This window comes from Vidua macroura, chromosome 8 (genome assembly GCF_024509145.1).
Source record: "Vidua macroura isolate BioBank_ID:100142 chromosome 8, ASM2450914v1, whole genome shotgun sequence".
In the NCBI taxonomy this organism is placed as follows: domain Eukaryota; kingdom Metazoa; phylum Chordata; class Aves; order Passeriformes; family Viduidae; genus Vidua; species Vidua macroura.
Window position 1 is genome coordinate 2,440,727 of NC_071578.1, and position 17,479 is coordinate 2,458,205.

Below are 17,479 nucleotides of genomic sequence, written 5' to 3' on the forward strand. Positions count from 1 at the left end.
AGGAAGGTCTGTGGGAGCAGGACAGCAGCTCTGCATCCCTCTGGAACGTGCCCTGCTCAAAGACAAATGCCAAAACACTAAATGAGTTACTCTCATTCCTGCACAATAAATGAAAGGGAAGAGCCTGATTTTCCAAGCTCCACGCAGAGTTCTGTTGGCTTAAAGACAACTTTGCTCATCCCAGGTTACCAAGGCAGGAATATATTTGATTATGTAGGAAAATGTTAGCAAAAACAGATCTCAAAAACCAAACAAAGGTAAATCTGAATGCGTTTGGGATTTTTGCTTTCCTGAAAGATAGTTTGGGTGGGGATATGAGCAGGACAGAGCTCTGCACTGGGACAAAACACCTCCATCCCCACAGCTGTGTGCAGATGCAGAATGGAATCATGGAATCATGGAATTACGGGATCACAGACAGGTTTGGATGGAAGGAACCTTAAAGCTCATCCCCTTCCACTCCCTGCCATGGCAGGGACGCTTCCACTATCCCAGGCTTCTCCAAGCTCCAGTGTCCAACCTGGCCTTGGGCACTGCCAGGGATCCAGGGGCAGCCACAGCTGCACTCAGGACCTGTTTCTGCTTCTGCCACCAGCCAGGAATCATTCCCAGCCCTTCTGTTTTCCGTGGCCAAAGGCAGTGAAGTTCTGCTCCCTGAGGAGTGCTGGAGAGACCTGGAGAGTGTTTGAGATGGAAAATTTGCAGGACATCTGCCATGGCTGAAATGCCAGCAGCCAGGAGTGACACAGGGCCATGCCCAGCTGCAGTGTCACCATGGTGCCACCCTGGGCTTGCTCCCATCTGATAGTACCCAAGGATAAGAAATACCTAGCACACTCCTTAGGCATTTTCCATGGTTCCTAAGATCCCATGGTTTCTAGGATTCCATGGTTCCTTAGATTCCATGGTTCCTGGGTTCCATGGTTTCTAGGATTTCATGGTTCCTGGGTTCCATGGTTTCTAGGATTTCATGGTTCCTGAGTTCCATGGTTTCTAGGATTCCATGGTTCCTGGGTTCCATGGTTCCTAGGATTTCATGGCTTCTAGGATTTCATGGTTCCTGGGTTCCATGGTTTCTAGGATTTCATGGTTCCTAGGATTTTATGATTCCTGGGTTCCATGGTTCCTAGGATTTCATGGATCCTAGGATTTTATGATTCCTGGGTTCCATGGTTTCTAGGATTCCATGGTTCCTGGGTTCCATGGTTCCTAGGATTTCATGGCTTCTAGGATTTCATGGTTCCTGGATTCGATGGCTTCTAGGATTTCATGGCTCCTAGGATTTTATGATTCCTGGGTTCCATGGTTTCTAGGATTTCATGTTTCCTAGGATTTCATGGTTCCTGGGTTCCATGGTTTCTAGGATTTCATGGTTCCTGGGTTCCATGGTTCCCACTCGACTCAGTAACCTTGAGACGACCCCAAAAGAGCTCAAGTGCTTAAGCGACTTTAAAAACCAGGATGTGTTAAACTTTTCAGCCTGGACAAAGACAGGCAGGAACGTGTTTGATCTCCTTGGATCAGCCAGAAATCATCCAGAAAAACCTGCTGTCCCACCAGCACAGCTCCACGCTGGGCTCACTTTTCCCCATGAGCTCAGGCAGGGCATCACAGAGGTGCTGACACCAAACCACCTCGTTGTAGGATTAAAAACGATCTCCTGAGCTATGATATTTAACAGGGAAATATTAGAAAACATCCACAGAGTGACTTACTGTAGTTTATATCACAGCTTTGACTGCAAAAGGCGTTGCAGAGACACTCTGCCACATTTCCAAGCCTGGTTACACTCAGGGGACACAGCCACAAGTAGAACTCACCCGTGTGTAACTCATCAGGTGACCTTTCCTCCACACCACATTTACATATTTCACGTCAAATGACTTTTTCCTTGTTTTATTTTTTTTTTTTTTTCCAACAGGAAATGAAAAAAAAAAATTCCCAGATTTGGCACATTTCATCAGCTGGGTGTTGCCTACCTAAGTCAATTAACTGAGGCACAGGGAACGGTGCTGATTCCCTGCCTTAGAGTGATTTCCCAGGATTCTTCTGGATATGAGATGAGACATCTCCGGAGACTATTTCCTGCCAAAGTCATTTTAAATAACTATATTAAATCACCAGCGGAAGTTACAAGTGGGGCCTGATTCTTTCACCAGCGGCCCTTCATATCATTGGAAACCTGAAATGAAGTGTACTTTAAATCTGTGTTAAAATTACCAGTTGCCTTCAAGTAAATGTGATTTGGGATGGGAAAGCACCGGAATGTCTCGTGCCTGGCAGAGAGGAGGGATTTTGGGAATACTCCGTCCTCCCCACAGGCTGTGCGCACGCATCTCCTCAAAGCACGGGATTATCTTTGTATTAATCAAAGAGCAGCTTGATTAAAACCTGATAAAGGAGGGAAATTAAGCAAATGAAAACATTCATTTCGAGACAAAACTTTATGCCAGTGTAACTTTGGGAACAAAGCCCTTCCCGAGCGCTCCCATCTGCTCCGCTCGGCTCGCGGCGCTCGGAAACCGACGCCCGGCGACTCTGTCAGAGGTGGCTTTGTCAAAAAAGCATCAAAAGGGACTCGAAGCAACGGCTGGAACATCAGATGTCAAAACCTGGGCCGGGCTCTGGGACATTTGCTCAGGACTTTGCCCTTCGGAAGGAAGTTTTTTTAATTCCCGCTCCGACGCCGTTGCGGAAGGACCTTTTGTGGAGAGGGGACTCCAGGAGAGGCTTCCCAAGAGCCAGCTGCTCACCCCTGCCCACCTTGGAGAGGCAGCTGCTCAGCAGCACCAGGCACGAATCCCATTTCTCATGCAGCCGGCAGGTCAAATAAAAAGGGTTGGAGCTCTGGAGATTAAAGGCAAACAAACAAACAAACAAGGAGAAAGAAAAAAAAAAAAAAAAAGAGATAAGAGAAGGTAAAATTATGGATTCGTGTATTTGCCAGGACTTGTTCAGGATACAGAGCAAAGTAGAAACACAAAAGCAATTTATGCTTTGAATGCCAGGGATGAGCTGTTATTTTCTAAGGATTTATCGTGTTCAAAATCAGATTTTTTCGTAGCTTTTTATATTTTCTGGTCTATAATACTGATACAATTATGTTTAGAGTATGATATGAATTGTTTTCGGTGATGCTGACCAGCTGTGACACAGTTTCCTTGGAACAATATGGGTGTTTATTGCTGGAAAATGAGATTTTTTCAGGGAAAAATGAAACATCAGCTTTGTATAACCTGTGTGAACTTCTGAGGCTTAAATTACAGGTAAGAGAAAACAAAAATACCTGTAAAGGTAAAATTTGGAGGATGCTTTCCAGTAGTTATGACCAATTCTGGAAGTAGTTCTGAGTAAGTTTAATAAAAACAAAATAGTAACGGGAATTTTAAAAAGTCTGCATAAAAATCCAGGCTCAGACAAAAAGCCAGGGTTTTGCACACATTCCTTTTACTTGCACTCTATAGGACAAAAAAAAACCAAAAAGCCAACTACATAAAAACTTTCACATATTTCAACAGCTCTTAAAATAAACTGCTTTTAATTACTGCTGAATTATAAAATAAAACCATTTCCTGGCATGTCTGTGGTTGCTCTGTGTGTATTTCATCATATCCTGATTTCCCAGCTGATTTTCCATTTAAAAGTCATATTCTGCCATCTCTAAAAATTCCATGCAAAGCCATAGGATTAACACCTGGCATTGCTGGTAAAATTGCCATTAACCTCATTAGGATTTGTTTTAATTCAGTGTTTTATTGCTCTTCTTTAATACTGGTTATTAAGTTAATTTTTTTTGTTGTTTTTTAATGACTTTTTCTGCAGCCAACACCTTCTGCCACTGACAAGGCGTTCCCCAGACTGAATTTTCCCCCTAACAAGAAAAACACTTTTTGCAAGGAAAAAAAAAAACTATAAAAACCAAAAAACTGGGCACAGAGAAATTCTCCTTTTGAATTTTCAGCTGCTATTTCACTAGATTTTCCCAAACAAATAACTTTTATTTAGACATTTATTGAAGCAATTAAAGTCCTTTTTACCATGATATCATTACCATAAAAGAGAACCCATCCATTAGGAAATGTGACTACTCAGACCCAGCTGTGTCTAAATAAATCAATTGATTATAAATAAGTTAATTAATTGATAAACTCACTAGCAATAAGTGAAATTAATACATATATCTCTAATTGCACCTCTTTGAGATATGCAAGGAATTCAGATTAAATGGAGAGGAGATTTGTGATTTTCTCTTTTCCATCCAGGATTTCAGCTCCCCACACTCCACATTAAATATGCACTGAGTTGCTCACATGATTATTTCAGAGGTTTGCATATTTTATTAATAACACCAGGAAAAATTAAGCTATGCTCCAGGAAAATTAGGTAATAATATTTAACCAATAGCTTTAATACAAGGAAGTTCTTTAGTTTTATAAAAAAATTAAAAAAACACAGCAGCAAAGAAGCAACCAAGCAAACAAAATTAATTTAAATAAAGAAGTGATTTAAGAGGAATGAAACAGATTTGGGATTAATTAGAGAATGGGACTTACCATGGAAGGGCCAACTGGGTAAGCCGAGCACACCAATGTCACGGAGATCCACAGGATGAAAACCAAGTTTAACCTGCATAGACTTCAAGGAAAAGCTGAGATTAATGCAAATTTGGACCAAAATCAAGCAAAATGTGAACAGGAATCAACCCATGCACCAAGAACCCCGCGGAGGCTTTACCTGCTCATTTTTTACCCAGCACTGTGTGTGTGAACATGCAGCACCACATCCAAATTCCTCACATATCCCTTCAGTTCTTCCTCAGGTGACCATTTTATACCAGAGTTCAGGAGGGAAAATGTCATCAAAGCTGATTTTATTCTGACTAATTGCTCCTTGTTTGGCCTTTTCTTCTTGTTAAATGGGAAAATGGCAAGAACACTCTCAGCTGCCATCACCAAGCCCGGGGATTTCATTTAAAGTGTCCCATTAAATGTCTCTCAAGTGGTTTTATTGTTACCTCTGTGTCATCACTGCAAGCCTGGTCAGAGGTCTAAAGATTTCAAAAATCCATCTCAAGAGTTTGTTACCACTTCCAATATATCAGGTGGAGACCTTGCAAAGCCTGGCAGCAAGGGAGAAACATTAAAAGTGCATTTTAAGTAGAAAATTCCTCAAAGAGTCTTATTATACTCAAAACAGCACAATACAAAGAATAATATTTTTTTCTTATCTTTATCCCCCCAACATTATTTTTTTAATGTGCTTAGTTCTAAATACACCAAATGATTTTTTTTTTTTCTGACAATCAAAATTCTTTGGACATTAATTTCTACTATGCAGCCATATCTCAGCCCACACTGAGTTTAGCCAATCCAAACTTCTACAGGATTAATAAACTCTGTTAATCTCATTAATAAACTCTGTTAATCTCTAGCAGCACAGCAAATGTTTCATGTCTAAAAGCACCATTTGTTGCTGCAACAAATTTAATGGTGCAGTATTTTAGGGGATTCTGTGGTTTATTTATCCAAAGTGGTGTGAAAGTGCTGAATCCCACAAGGTCTGGGAATGTTGGACTGCACAGGGAATGCTGAAAAACATTAAATTCCATTTATTTTTTTCTGGGAATGAGCACCATGTCTACAAAAACATGCTGGGTTGATGCTTGGACTCGCTGATCCGAGAGCTTTTCCAACTTTAACCATTCCAGGGTTCTAAAGAAAACACTGAGGATCATTTCTGACAGCCACAGAGTGTCAGACGTGCACACAGTGAGGCACCAGCCCCAAATGTTGCATTTCCTTTGGTGTTTACACTAAAAAATCAATGGACAAGGGCTCCAGAAGAGACCTTTGTGTGAGTCTTTGAGCCGTTATAAACGGTGCCAAATTTCACTGCAATATTTCAGATCATTTCGATGATCTGGAAGGTCTTTTCCAACCACAATGATTCCATGGTGCTGTGATTCAGTCTCCTGATAAAGTGCATTTCATTCCAGGAGCCAGAGAGCTGTGAGGAGACACCCAGTGACATGGAAGAGCCTTCAGGAGTTTTAAACAAAAATTCCTGATGTGATCTCAGCCTGGGGTTGACCATTTCTGCCTCATCGTGGTGGTGCTGATCACGTCCTGGCTGACAAAAGCCAACGACTCTGAAATGACTTTCTAAAAAGATAAAGTGGTTTTAAAGGAATTGTCGTTGCTGGAGAAGCTCTTCAGGACTCTCCATGCCCACGAGGGCTGAAATGAGGATGAAATTTGCCTCATTTAAAGCCTGCAGCTTCAAACCCTTTATAAACCCATCAGCAGAACAGGTGACTATTTGCATTTCCAGCCTCATTCGGAGAGCAAATCCTCTCTTTGAATGGAACCTCCCATTCTCACTTGTCCAGGACCTCCAACTCCAAGGATAAGAGGATTAGGCCGTGTTCCTGCTGCACAGAAAAGCGCTTTGGGCTGGATTCTGCCTGAGCACAGCTTAGCTCAGCTCTCATTGTGTGTGCATTTAGTCCAACTCCGTCTTAATCTGAAATTAACCTTCACACAACACTTTTTGTGGAAGGTGAGGGGCCAGGACAGGCTGGTGATTAAAGCTCAGGGTTTCCAGGTTCAGTCTGAGACTCTCTGGGTAAACTTTGGTGCATTATTGACTTAATTTTTTTTTAATTGTGAGTTGTTTGAGGCCCAGGTGATCTCCCATTGGGTCTGGTCAGTCCCTCCTATCCTCACCTTTCTCACATCCCTCTAAAAGAGAGGTTTTGGCCAGGTGACAAATCACAAACTGCTTTGGAACTGAAGAACCACAGGATCATGGAATAGTTTGGGTTGGAAAAGTCCTTTGAGACTGAATCCCACCATTCCCCAGCACTGCCAAGGCCACCACTGCCCCACGTCCCCAAGTGCCACCTCCACAGGGCTTTAAATCCCTCCGGGGATGGGGGCTCCACCCCTGCCAGGGCTGGACAGCCCTTTTTGGGAAGAGATGTTCCCAATATCCAACCTGAACCTCCCCTGCAGCTGCAGATGGTACCAAGGCAGGAGTCACTGAGACATCACCAGGGGCCCAAGGGCTTTGCCCACCCCTCAGGCACACACAAAGGTATTTCCTGAACATTCAAACCCTCCCATTTGCTCCTCCCTCCCTGGGGGTTCTTTTTCCCAGTTTAACACAACATACCTGTGATTTGCTTGCATGAAGCACAGATGGAGATTGAGCTCCATTCCAGATATTCCCACTTCAGGTTTGGAGGAATCAGGTTGAACAGAACAAGTGGCAATTGACATTTCTGTCTCCTGCTCTGTCTGCAGAGGCTCTGCTCCCAGGCTGGGTTCACTGGCAGCTATCAGAGGTCAAATGAATCATTAAGAACCACACTAAAACCTCCCAGCATCCATAAAATTTGTATTTTTGCAGAATAAATCAGCAGCAGTATCAGCAACAATCTTCCCTCCTGCTTGCCTTGTTGGAGGGATCCTGTATTGAACCTCAATGCTGCTTTCCTTTGGTTTTCCCCCCAAAAATCATATGGAACAACACAAAACTCACAGCTGAGCCTATCAAACCTTGCAAGGTTTTGAGGTTGATAAGCCTGTAAGCTTTAGGACATGATATTTCCTTCTTCCAGCCCAATAGTCAATCCAAAGTGTTTTAAACTGACATTGTGGGACTTTGCTAAGGGATCAAACAAAAAATGAATGAACACACCTCAACCTGTCCATTGGCATAACCCCAAAAGTTGCAAAACCACAGCTCCTGATAAAGGCGAGGTTCAAAATCTCATTTCCTTCTGGGAAGCTCCCAGTGAAACCTCAGCATGGCTTTGCTGGAGAAAACTGCTGGGATATTTTGTTCCAAACCCATTTTTTTTTTTTTCTTGCTTTCAAGAATATCAAGAAAGCCAAAAGCCAGCTGGTTTGCTTTCAGCCCACTGCAAGGTGCAAGTTGGAAATCAATCACACTCCCAGCACATAAACCTGCTTCTGACTCGGTGATAATAGAAAATCCCAGCAAGACACCAAGAGAGAAGAAACACAGAAAGCAGAAAGTTCATTCCTTGGGTCATTCCCTCTGTGCTCTCACTGCTGCAAGGGGACACAACCAAACCCTTCAGCTGCACCACGAGATCTCATCTGCAGAGGCACAGAGGAGCTGCAGAGCTGCTGATACACCTGACTGATTCTGGGCATTTCCTTGCCATGGAGATCTCTAATCCCCTTAAAACTGGGTATCAGGTGGCTGTCAGGATGGACACTTCCATCCCTGGAAGCGTCCAAGGCCAGGCTGGACGGGGCTTGGAGCCACTTGGGATAGCAGCAGGTGTCCCTGCCCATGGAGGGGGTAGCACTGAGGCATCAGGAGGGAAGTGATGCCTCAGGTTTTGGCTTTTCTGTTTTTCACATTCTGTGCTGCTTTAGTGTGAGGGTCTGAGCTTCATCTCAGGGGATGGTGAGCTCTCTGCACAGAGCAGGGAGACAAAACAATTCCTGCTCCAGCTGGGCACCAAGGACAAATGATCCAAATCTCAGCCCAAGAGCACAAATAGCGTGGGCTGGAGAGAGAAAAACAAGCAGGATGGGAGTGCATGGGCTAAAGCTGGAATGGGACAATGAACTGCAAGGTGCAAATGGAGCAGAGCTGATCCCAGTGAGAGCCCCCGGGAGCGCTCGTGCATTTTGGGACCATTTTGGTTCCTCTTGGCTGCAGCCCTGGCTGGGCTCTGGTGCTGCCCAAGGTGGATCCATGAGGAGATCCTTTGAATAAATCCCTGCTTTAATCTGTGACTCTGTCCAGCCTCTGCTCTAGGGCAGCCTCCACAAGGCATCATCAGCACTGGATGGGATTTAAGGTTTATCCCAACCCAACCCTTTCCAGGATTCTCTGCTGCCAGAGAAGAATGGCCCTGACTGACAGGGTCAGGGGCTCTAAGGCCAAATGATGCAGTTTGGGGAGGCTCAGCTCTTGCCCCCCTGCTGCCCTCAGATATTTGGGCAGTGCCTGCCCACCTGCAGTGCCCCCCCACCTGCAGTGCCCCCCAAGCAGGTGGCACTGGTGCCTGGGGCTGCTCTGTCCCCTGTGCCATTTACCTGGCACAGAGCTCTCTGGGGAGGATGCAGTGATCTCATCAAAGGTCAGGCACACATTTTCTGCAGCCTGTGCTGGCTGCTGTGGGCACCCAGCTCCGTGCAGAGTTCTCCAGAAGGACAGAGCTGTTTATTGAATTCCTTCCTGGCTGCCAGCGCTGCCAAGCCAAGCCCTGTGAGTGAGACACTGCTCCAGCTCCTTGCAGGCAGGGACAGCTCCTCTGCTGAGCCCTGGCACTGTGCCCTGGCTGGGAAGATACACGGCTCCTTTTTAAAAGCCAGTTTTTAATGCAATTCCACTCAGACAGCGCTCCCCTGGCAGCCTGAGCCAGCAGCAGCTCAGGCTCCAGCCAGGCCCCCTCTGACGCACAGGTTTGATCTGTGAGAGGAGGAAAATCAAAAGGCATTCAAGGCAGAGCAGCACTGCCAGTCCTGCCCCCCTCCACAGCTTTGGTTTTCCTGGATGGATGCTCAGCGGGCAGGAGGGGAGCAGCAAGAGCTGTCAGGAGATGGAAGGAATAGGGCTCAGGGTCTGTGGACACTGTGAACCTCAGGATCTGATTTTGGAGCACCCCTGCATCACTGGGGCTGTGCACGTCACAGTCACAGCAAAGGGGACGAAGCTACAGTTGAATCCTCCCATGCCAGGGGGGAAAAATTAGCTCCAAAATCCCATTTTTGATCCTACATCACACAGGAATCGTGGGCTGTGTCACAGTCACCATCCCCAGGATTTTAAAGTCTACATCATCATCTCTAAATATATAAATTCCTTTTCCTGGTTACAGCCAGAGCTGGTGTGGGCAGAGGCAGCACGAGCTCCTTACCCCACTCCCCAGCACGTGTCCCAAAATGAATCCAAAGTGGTGACGGAAAATGTCGCCACTCCCCACGTCCCACAGCACGTGGCACCTCCTGGGCCTTGTGCCAGGCCCCACATGGCCACACAGCCCCTGCTGATGTCACCCAGCCCTGCTGATGTCACCCAGCCCTGCTGATGTCACCCAGCCCTGCTGATGTCACCAGGCTCAGGCTGGAGCCCACGGGAAGTGGCAGGAATGAAGCTTTTGGCCAAAACATATTGGAACACGTCAGGAAATGTTTCTGATTTATGGACCCCTCGTTTTTTTTGCCAGGTTCCTTAGCACACCTTCAGATAAACAACCTGCACGAAGCTCAGCACGATAAAGCTCTGCACCAAGTGCTAAAGCCCTCTGAGAATTTATCTGAAAAGAAAGAGCAGAGCAGACAAAAGTTGCTCAAACCGTCAAGGGGAGGCTCAGCAGTGGAAAAGTGGAGGTAATTAACATTTTTGCTACGCTGATTTGCGCGTGCCAACGTAATTTATGCACTCAGAAATCTCTCAAATAGATCCTGCAGGAAGTGGCTGCTGAAGAAAAGATGTCAGTGCTGAGCTAAAAAGACACCTGTCATAATCAAACCCAAATTCCTGCTCAGATGCAACAAAGATCTCGATGATCTGAGAAAGGCTGAATAGTTGTTGAAGGAGAAGCCAGAAAGAGAAAAGAGCCTGGATAGACAAGGAAAGGAGAAGGATTTTGAGGAGAGAGAGGAGAAAAGGATGTAGGAAAGTCTGATGTGACTTTAGAGGAAGAGATCAAACTTTAAAGGGATCAAACTTTAAAGGAGTCGAGGAAAGCTAACATAAATATAAATAGCAAGGAATAGGGAGAAGGAGCTGGGTGGCTTTGAAGGGCACAATTTTTAATGGATTTTATTGCATTGCACCTCAAGGTTCTCCCATGGATAAGGTTAAGGAAAGAAGGAAAAGGAAAACATAGAAGAAAAGGAAAACATATCCAATATTTTCTATTGGGATAATCTGGCTCAAGCAAGTTTGCATGTTTTCCCCTACAGAACCCCAGCACAAACCCATTTGTTTGTGCTCCTAAGTCCTTGGGATGTCACACCAGCAGCCCCGTGGCAGCTGGGAATGGGAAAAAGGGAGCAGTGTAGGGAAAACTCGCTTCTGGCAGCACAGGTAGGGCAAGGAATTATGCTGGGAGGTTTTGGGACACAAACCTGTGGATCCATAACTGCCCATAAGGCCAGTGAGGGGCACTGGGGATGCTGAATGCTGCTCAGGATACCCAGAACTCACAGGCTGGCCACAAAAGGGGCAATTGCTCACCCCGAGCAGGTTTTTGTGTGCAATCCAGAGTGATTTTGCCCTGGAGAACAGCTCAGGTGGATGCAAAGCAGCTGCCAGGAGGTTCTTTATCCCTACAAACACTCCTGGGCTGAGGGACCCCTCATTTGGAAGCAAATCTCCAGCTCAGAGCTCAGGGTGACTCCCTTTCCCCCTGGCCAGGCAGCACTGGGGAGGGAGCATCTCGGCTGCTCCTCAGATGAGCTCTTGGCATTTCTGGAGAAGGGTAAGATGCCAGCTTGAATTTGTGACACCAGACCTAAAGAACCTTTAGGAAATAAGTGGCTACATCTGGAACAGCACTCATCCTGTGGAGGAGGTGAGAGGACACACCTTTTTGTCTCCAAATGCAGATTGTTTTCCATCTGTTCTCCCTGCTCTTTTAGCTCGCGGCTGTTTTCTCTCTACTTGGCTGTGCCACTTAAATAAACAAGGATATTGTAGCCTCTTTAAAGGAGACTCCTTTCCTGCAGAAGCCTTTTTGAAAAGAAGGATCCTCTCCACAATGACCCGCTAAACAGCAAGCAAATAGGAGCTGAGCCCCAGCTGCACGCTGTGCTTTAAAATTGGCCGATAGGAAGATAAAATCAAACTGTGAGTCTGCCTCGCTCTGCAGGCTCTGGAAATGCCACGTCTGGATCAATTCTTGGCGACTTTGGCTGCTCGTAAAGGTCCTCAAGCAGGAGAAAGGGAATGTGGCTATCAAACAATTCGGTGCCTTTTGTCTGAACATGATCCTGATTTCCCCTTGTGTTCTCTCCCTCTCATAAAAGGCTTCATCCAAAAATATCCCACACCACAAGACAGGAGAAGTTTCTGTCTCCTCACTGAAAGCCTGTTGCAGCTGGCTGGATTTTTCTTGCTCTGTGCAAGGATTTCTTTGTGCCCAATTATGTTTCAATGCTTGATGTAACTCCTCTGGAAGTTAGAGCTGCAAAGGGACTTTTAATGAGGTCAGGGAGTGACAGGAAAAGAGGGAAAGTAGGTTTAGCTTGGGTTTCGGGAAGAAAATCTTCCCTGTGAGGGTGTAAGGCCTGGGCACAGGGTGCCCAAAGAAGCTGTGGCTGCCCTTGGATCCCTGGAAGTGCCCAAGGCCAGCTTGGACATTGGGGCTGGGAGGAAACCTGGGACAGTGGAAGGGGTTTGAGGTCCCTTCCAACCTGAGCCATTCCATGATTTGATAATTTTATGATTCTGTGACACCTGGCTCCCTTATTCTTCTATTACTTGCACCAGTACCTGATTTGCAAAGCTCATCTCTCCCCTCTCCACCCTCTGAGTTCCCCTTTTAGCATCAGGGTCTTCAGGGTTTTTACCCCTCCCCACAGCTGCCACATTTGGAGGTAATCAACTGCTACTTCTTAATCAAGAGCACCGAGGAATCTGCATAAACACAAAATCCAGTATCAGAAAAGCTCACGCAGCCCCGTTCTCTGGGGAACAGAAAAGGCCAGAGGTGCTGAGGCTCAGGACTGCTCCCTGGGCCAGGCCAGGGGATATTCTCCAGCTTTTCCTGCTCCAGTCCCTCAGGAAAAGCCCTGAAGGCTCAGGGCATGAAAAGGAGCAGCTCTCCGTGCCCTTGACACTGCTCTGGCTGCCAGGAGCAAACGTGCAGCGCTCAGAAACCCAGTGCCCCTTTCTTCAGCTCCTGCCTGCTGCCAGCCCGGCCTTTCATGGGAGCAGGGAAGTGTCAGGAAAACTAATCCACAGACATCAGGTTCATGGCCAAAAAGGGGACAGAGGACTCCTTTTACTTCAGTCCAATCAAGGGAGAGGCCATGGGGCATTCCCCTGGGGTCTCTCCAATTTTTGGAGGACACAGCCTCTATTTTATCCCAGTTTCCCGTCTGCATTTCCCTTCTCACTTTCCCCATTTCTGAGGTACTTGAGAGGTTCAGACTTCCCAAGACACCTGATACCGAAGATTTCCCTCTAATGTTTAACCCTCCCTTTTAATTTTTAATTCTGAGGGAATTTAGGGGTTTTCCCCATTGCTTCTTTCATCTTTCAATGTCTAATTTCATTTATCAGCAAACAAAGCTTATTTGTAAAAGGAAATATCTTCCATGCATCAATCAGCAGAATCCTTCCCATTGTTTCTTTTATCTCCTAGTGCCAGTTTTATCTACCAGCAGACCCACAGCTTGTTTGTAAAGACAAATCCACTATTCTTCTCAGAAGGTTCAACCTTTAAACCCAATACCCAGCTCAGGAGTGCACTGGAAAAACTCTGGAATTAACACTCACCTGAATGATTGGTGGCATAAAAAAAAAAAAAAAGTAAAATAAAATACCCCAACAAAATACAAGAATATAAAAGAACAACATAAAAACATCAAAATCAATAAAAAAGAAATCAAATACCAGATAAAAAGACTAAAACAAAATATTAAAACTAAAATCCTCTTGTAAACAATGAAAAAACCCTCTTTTTTCCTATAACACATAAAACTATAAAGAAATAAAAAGTTCAATTTATACCAAGCAAAAACCTCCATGTTAAAATAAACAAATATAAAAGCAAGTATAATCCCATAAGAAATTTAAACAGACAAAGAGAGAAGAGTAATCCAGCGGGGTTTGTTTTCAGGGATGTGCCCCAGGGATGCTTCTCAGGTGCTTCCTGAGCATCTTCTGGCTCAGGGATCCCTTGATGCCTTGAGGAGCTGGAGAGAGGCTAGATGGAGCTCAGAGGAATAAAGTGGAAATTTATTGAAGAGCCTTCAAAGGCCACACCCTGGCAGTGCCCGGTGGAAGCAAAAGAGCTTGGTCACCAGACCTCACATTTTTATAGGTTTTAGTCCATTTGCATACAGGAGTTAACTGTCCAATTAACAGCTTCAAATGATGAAGTTTCATCCTCCTTGCTTGCTTGCCCGCCCTCTTCTTTTCACGTTGTTTGTGCTTTGGGCCTGAAGTTTGAAGAGATTGTCCTTGAGTCTCCAGCTGGAACAGGATTGTTTTGGCTCCACCACCCCGTGAAAAGATCCTAGTGACACTTCACAGAAAGCTAAAGCTGCACACCAAAACAGAAGAGAAAAACTCAGAACCCAAGGTATCACCCTGACAGGGCTCCTGCCCTTCGGCATCGCCTCAGGAGGTGGGAGAAGCTCCAAGGACCAGCACAAATTATGAATGAGCAGCTAGGGAAGAGCAGCTCCCACAGCTCCCAGAGCTTCCACAGCTCCCAGAGCTCCCACAGCACCCAGAGCTCCCACAGCTCCCAGAGCTTCCACAGCTCCCAGAGCTCCCACAGCACCCAGAGCTCCCACAGCTTCCAGAGCTTCCACACCCTCCCAGAGCTCCCACAGCTCCCAGAGCTTCCAACGCCCTCTCAGAGCTCCCAGAGCTTCCACAGCTCCCAGAGTTTCCAGAGCTGCCACAGCTCACACAGCTTCCACAGCTCTCACACCTCCCACACCTCCCAGAGCTCCCACATCCTCCCAGAGCTTCCAGAGCTCCCACACACTCCCAGAGCTCCCACTGCTCCCAGAGCTCCCTCAGCACCCACAGCTTCCAGAGCTTCCACAGCTCCCACACCCTCCACACCTCTCACAGCTCCCACCCCCCCAGAGTTCCCACACCTCCCAGAATTCCCACAGCTCCCAGAGCTCCCACAGCCCCCAGAGCTCCCAGAGCTCCCACACCCCCCCAGAATTCCCACAGCTCCCAGAGCTCCCACAGCCCCCAGAGCTCCCACAGCCCCCCAGAATTCCCACAGCTCCCAGAGCTCCCCCAGCCCCCCAGAATTCCCACAGCTCCCAGAGCTCCCACAGCCCCCAGAGCTCCCACACCCCCCCAGAATTCCCACAGCTCCCAGAGCTCCCAGCCTCTCCACGCAGCAGGAACAGCACGGCCACCTTACAGACAAGAGATCCCTTGAAACTCAGATAACCCCACAGCTCTCTGCCTTGCCACACTCCATAACATCAGCAGCGCCTAAGCCAGCAGGACAGCAGCTAAAAATACTCTGCTGCAGCTCGTGGCAGCTCCTGATGGAAGGGCAGAGTCCCTGCCATGTGCTCCCTGCAAGTGTTGCAGCCAGCGGCCTGGGGGCACGGCCCTGCCACGGCCTCACATCCACAGCAGGGTCTCAGCACAAAGTTCTCCATCGCCCTGGAACCATTCACAGCTCAGCCCTGCTGTGCTTTCCTGGTCAAGCTCAGTGTCTGTGTTTTCAGTGCCAAACTGCTCTGCAGCCACGTCGAGTCCCTTCGCAGTCCCTGCAGTTCACAGGCTGGAAATTGGCAATTTCTGATCCAAATGTCGGCGATGGGAAATGCAGACCTGGGTAACTTTGTGTTTTCCAGGGCCGTTTCCCAACCTAGAACCTCTCCCCAAAGCTCACTGGCACGTTTGGGGTAGAGTGGCATAAAGAGGGGCTTGGGAAGAAGAGCAGCTGTGTTCATGTAGAGTTCATGTTCCCTGCTGTCCTTCTGTGCTCAGTCCCATTTTCTGCAAGAATGAACAGAGAGCCGAAACAAAATGTATTTACTGTGCTTTTTTTTCTGCTGCATAAACTGATGTTTTCGTAGAATCCCAGAGTGGTTTGGGTTGGAACAGACCTTGAACCTCATCCATTCCACCCCCTGCTATGGCAGGGACACTTTCCACCATCCCAAGTTGCTCCAGCCTGGCCTTGGTCACTTCCAGGGATGGGGCAGCCACAGCTTCTCTCTGCCAGGACCTTACACCCTCATAGAGAAGGATTTCTTCCAAATACCCCATCTAACCCTACTGTTTTTCAGTTCAAAGCCATTCCCCATTTTCCTGCCCTATTAAAATCCTATTAAAAACCTGCCCTATTAAAAAAAAAAAAAAATCCTCTCCAGCTCTCTTGTAGCCCTTCTAGGTACTGAAAGGCCCCAAGAAGATCATCCCAGAGACTTCTCTTCTTCCCTTTTTTTCAGCCATGTGGGATTTTCTCTCTTTCCTCACTGCTCTTTGTCTGTAGGGAGGGGTAGGCCTGGTCCAGCTGCCCCTGAGCTGGGACTCTCTGCATTCACAGCACCCACTCAATCCTTGCCAGCAGGCTGTGCTCAGACTGTGTGTCCTGAGCAGTGAAATCCTCTTTATTCAGGACAATCTCAGCCCAGGAATGACCTTAAATCAGTGAGGAAACATCCCAAACTGCTCCAAAGCTAAACCTCGGCAGGGCTGGCCAGGCAGGCCCTGCTCCCTGCTGTGGATGGAGCTGAAGATGTTCCAGTTGCCTGGGAAACCACTCCTTGGGATCACTGGAATAGTGCATCCCACACCTCTGCCTTCGGACTCACCATCAGCACCTTGTCTGGGAGAGAGCCCTGCCGGGAGGAACCTGCAGGAATCAAATCCTGCTCCTTCCACAGGGATAAATCCAGTGTGAAGTCACTCGTGGGCCAACCACAACCAGATGTGCCCCAGAAGAGTAAATATGGGTCACAGCCAGGGCGTTTGAGCAGCTCATTCCTCAGCTGAGGACACGAAGATTAAACCCATTAGGATATTATCAGCAGGTGGAAGAATTGGCTGAGTAGAGATAAAGGAGCTACAATCAAAGGAGATGGGGTTACTCAAGGACTCAGAGCATTTATTTAGATTAAATATTTGCAAATTGGGATAGTTTTTGGCCTATTTTAAGAAAGAATGAATTCAATACTTACAACAGGAGCACAAGGTAGGACCTTAAAAAACCATCTTGTTCCAACCCCCTGCCATGGAAACGTGGTTGGGGTATCAGCCTGATTTTAGAGGACAAAAAGCCATAAAGAAAAGCAGGATATTGCTCCAAGTGTCCTATTGCTGGCAGCATTTAGACAAGGCAAGCAGCATCATTTCACTGCTTGCTTACCTTCAATCAAAAAACAACACTGGGCTTTAATTTCTCCTGTGGGTGTAGTCAGCTCTTAAGTTAAAACCCAGGCTTTAATATCTTCTCCTCATAATTTAGGTCATGGGCAGGGAAACAACACAGGGAAAAACAGAGAGAAAATTCAGACTTTGCAAGAGATGCTAAAAAACTGCAGCTCGTGCTCGGGGCTCCCAGGGCACCGACTGCAGCCACTCCTCTGCTCAGAAAGCCTTGGAGCCAAAAAAGAGAGGCTGAAATCCCTGCAGGATTTAAATCCCGAGTCCCAAGGCCTTTGTAGGGTGTCTGCAATCCCTGAGGTCAGCAGGGAATGTTCTGCTCTTCCCTGGGAGTGCTCATCCCTCAGGGAGAGCTGGAGGAAGGGCTGGAGGTGCTCCACTCCTG

At 46.8% G+C, this 17,479-nt stretch overlaps 1 protein-coding gene and 2 long non-coding RNA genes across 4 annotated transcripts; 1 reads left to right on the plus strand and 2 right to left on the minus strand.

Annotated features, from left to right (window-relative positions):
- Nucleotides 1-185: 185 nt before the first annotated feature.
- On the minus strand, nucleotides 186-986 carry LOC128810693 (uncharacterized). The gene is made up of 2 exons (XR_008438116.1): nucleotides 829-986; nucleotides 186-674 (listed from the first exon to the last, which is right to left on the minus strand). It is a non-coding gene; the product is annotated as an uncharacterized LOC128810693 (long non-coding RNA).
- A 396-nt stretch (nucleotides 987-1,382) lies between these two features.
- On the plus strand, nucleotides 1,383-2,136 carry LOC128810689 (uncharacterized). Its single transcript, XR_008438111.1, has 2 exons — nucleotides 1,383-1,838; nucleotides 1,922-2,136. It is a non-coding gene; the product is annotated as an uncharacterized LOC128810689 (long non-coding RNA).
- Nucleotides 2,137-2,202: 66 nt separating this feature from the next.
- Nucleotides 2,203-12,668, minus strand: NPS (neuropeptide S). Of its 2 annotated transcripts, none has more exons than XM_053983763.1 (5): nucleotides 12,487-12,668; nucleotides 7,174-7,336; nucleotides 5,015-5,119; nucleotides 4,554-4,635; nucleotides 2,203-2,847 (listed from the first exon to the last, which is right to left on the minus strand). In XM_053983763.1, exons 3-5 carry the CDS (start codon nucleotides 5,023-5,025, stop codon nucleotides 2,638-2,640), a joined length of 303 nt encoding a protein of 100 aa, XP_053839738.1. In that variant the 5' UTR covers nucleotides 5,026-5,119; nucleotides 7,174-7,336; nucleotides 12,487-12,668; the 3' UTR covers nucleotides 2,203-2,637. The 2 variants fall into 2 exon arrangements, with proteins under 2 accessions (XP_053839738.1, XP_053839739.1); XM_053983764.1 differs by having other exon boundaries at nucleotides 4,735-5,119.
- Nucleotides 12,669-17,479: the final 4,811 nt, after the last annotated feature.

What these genes read in the sequence shown, in the direction of transcription:
- NPS (XM_053983763.1), bottom strand. An exon ending in ACCCAGTTGGCCCTTCCATG is followed by an intron (nt 2,848 to 4,553) that starts GTAAGTCCCATT and finishes TTTAATCTCCAG; the next exon opens with AGCTCCAACCCTTTTTATTT.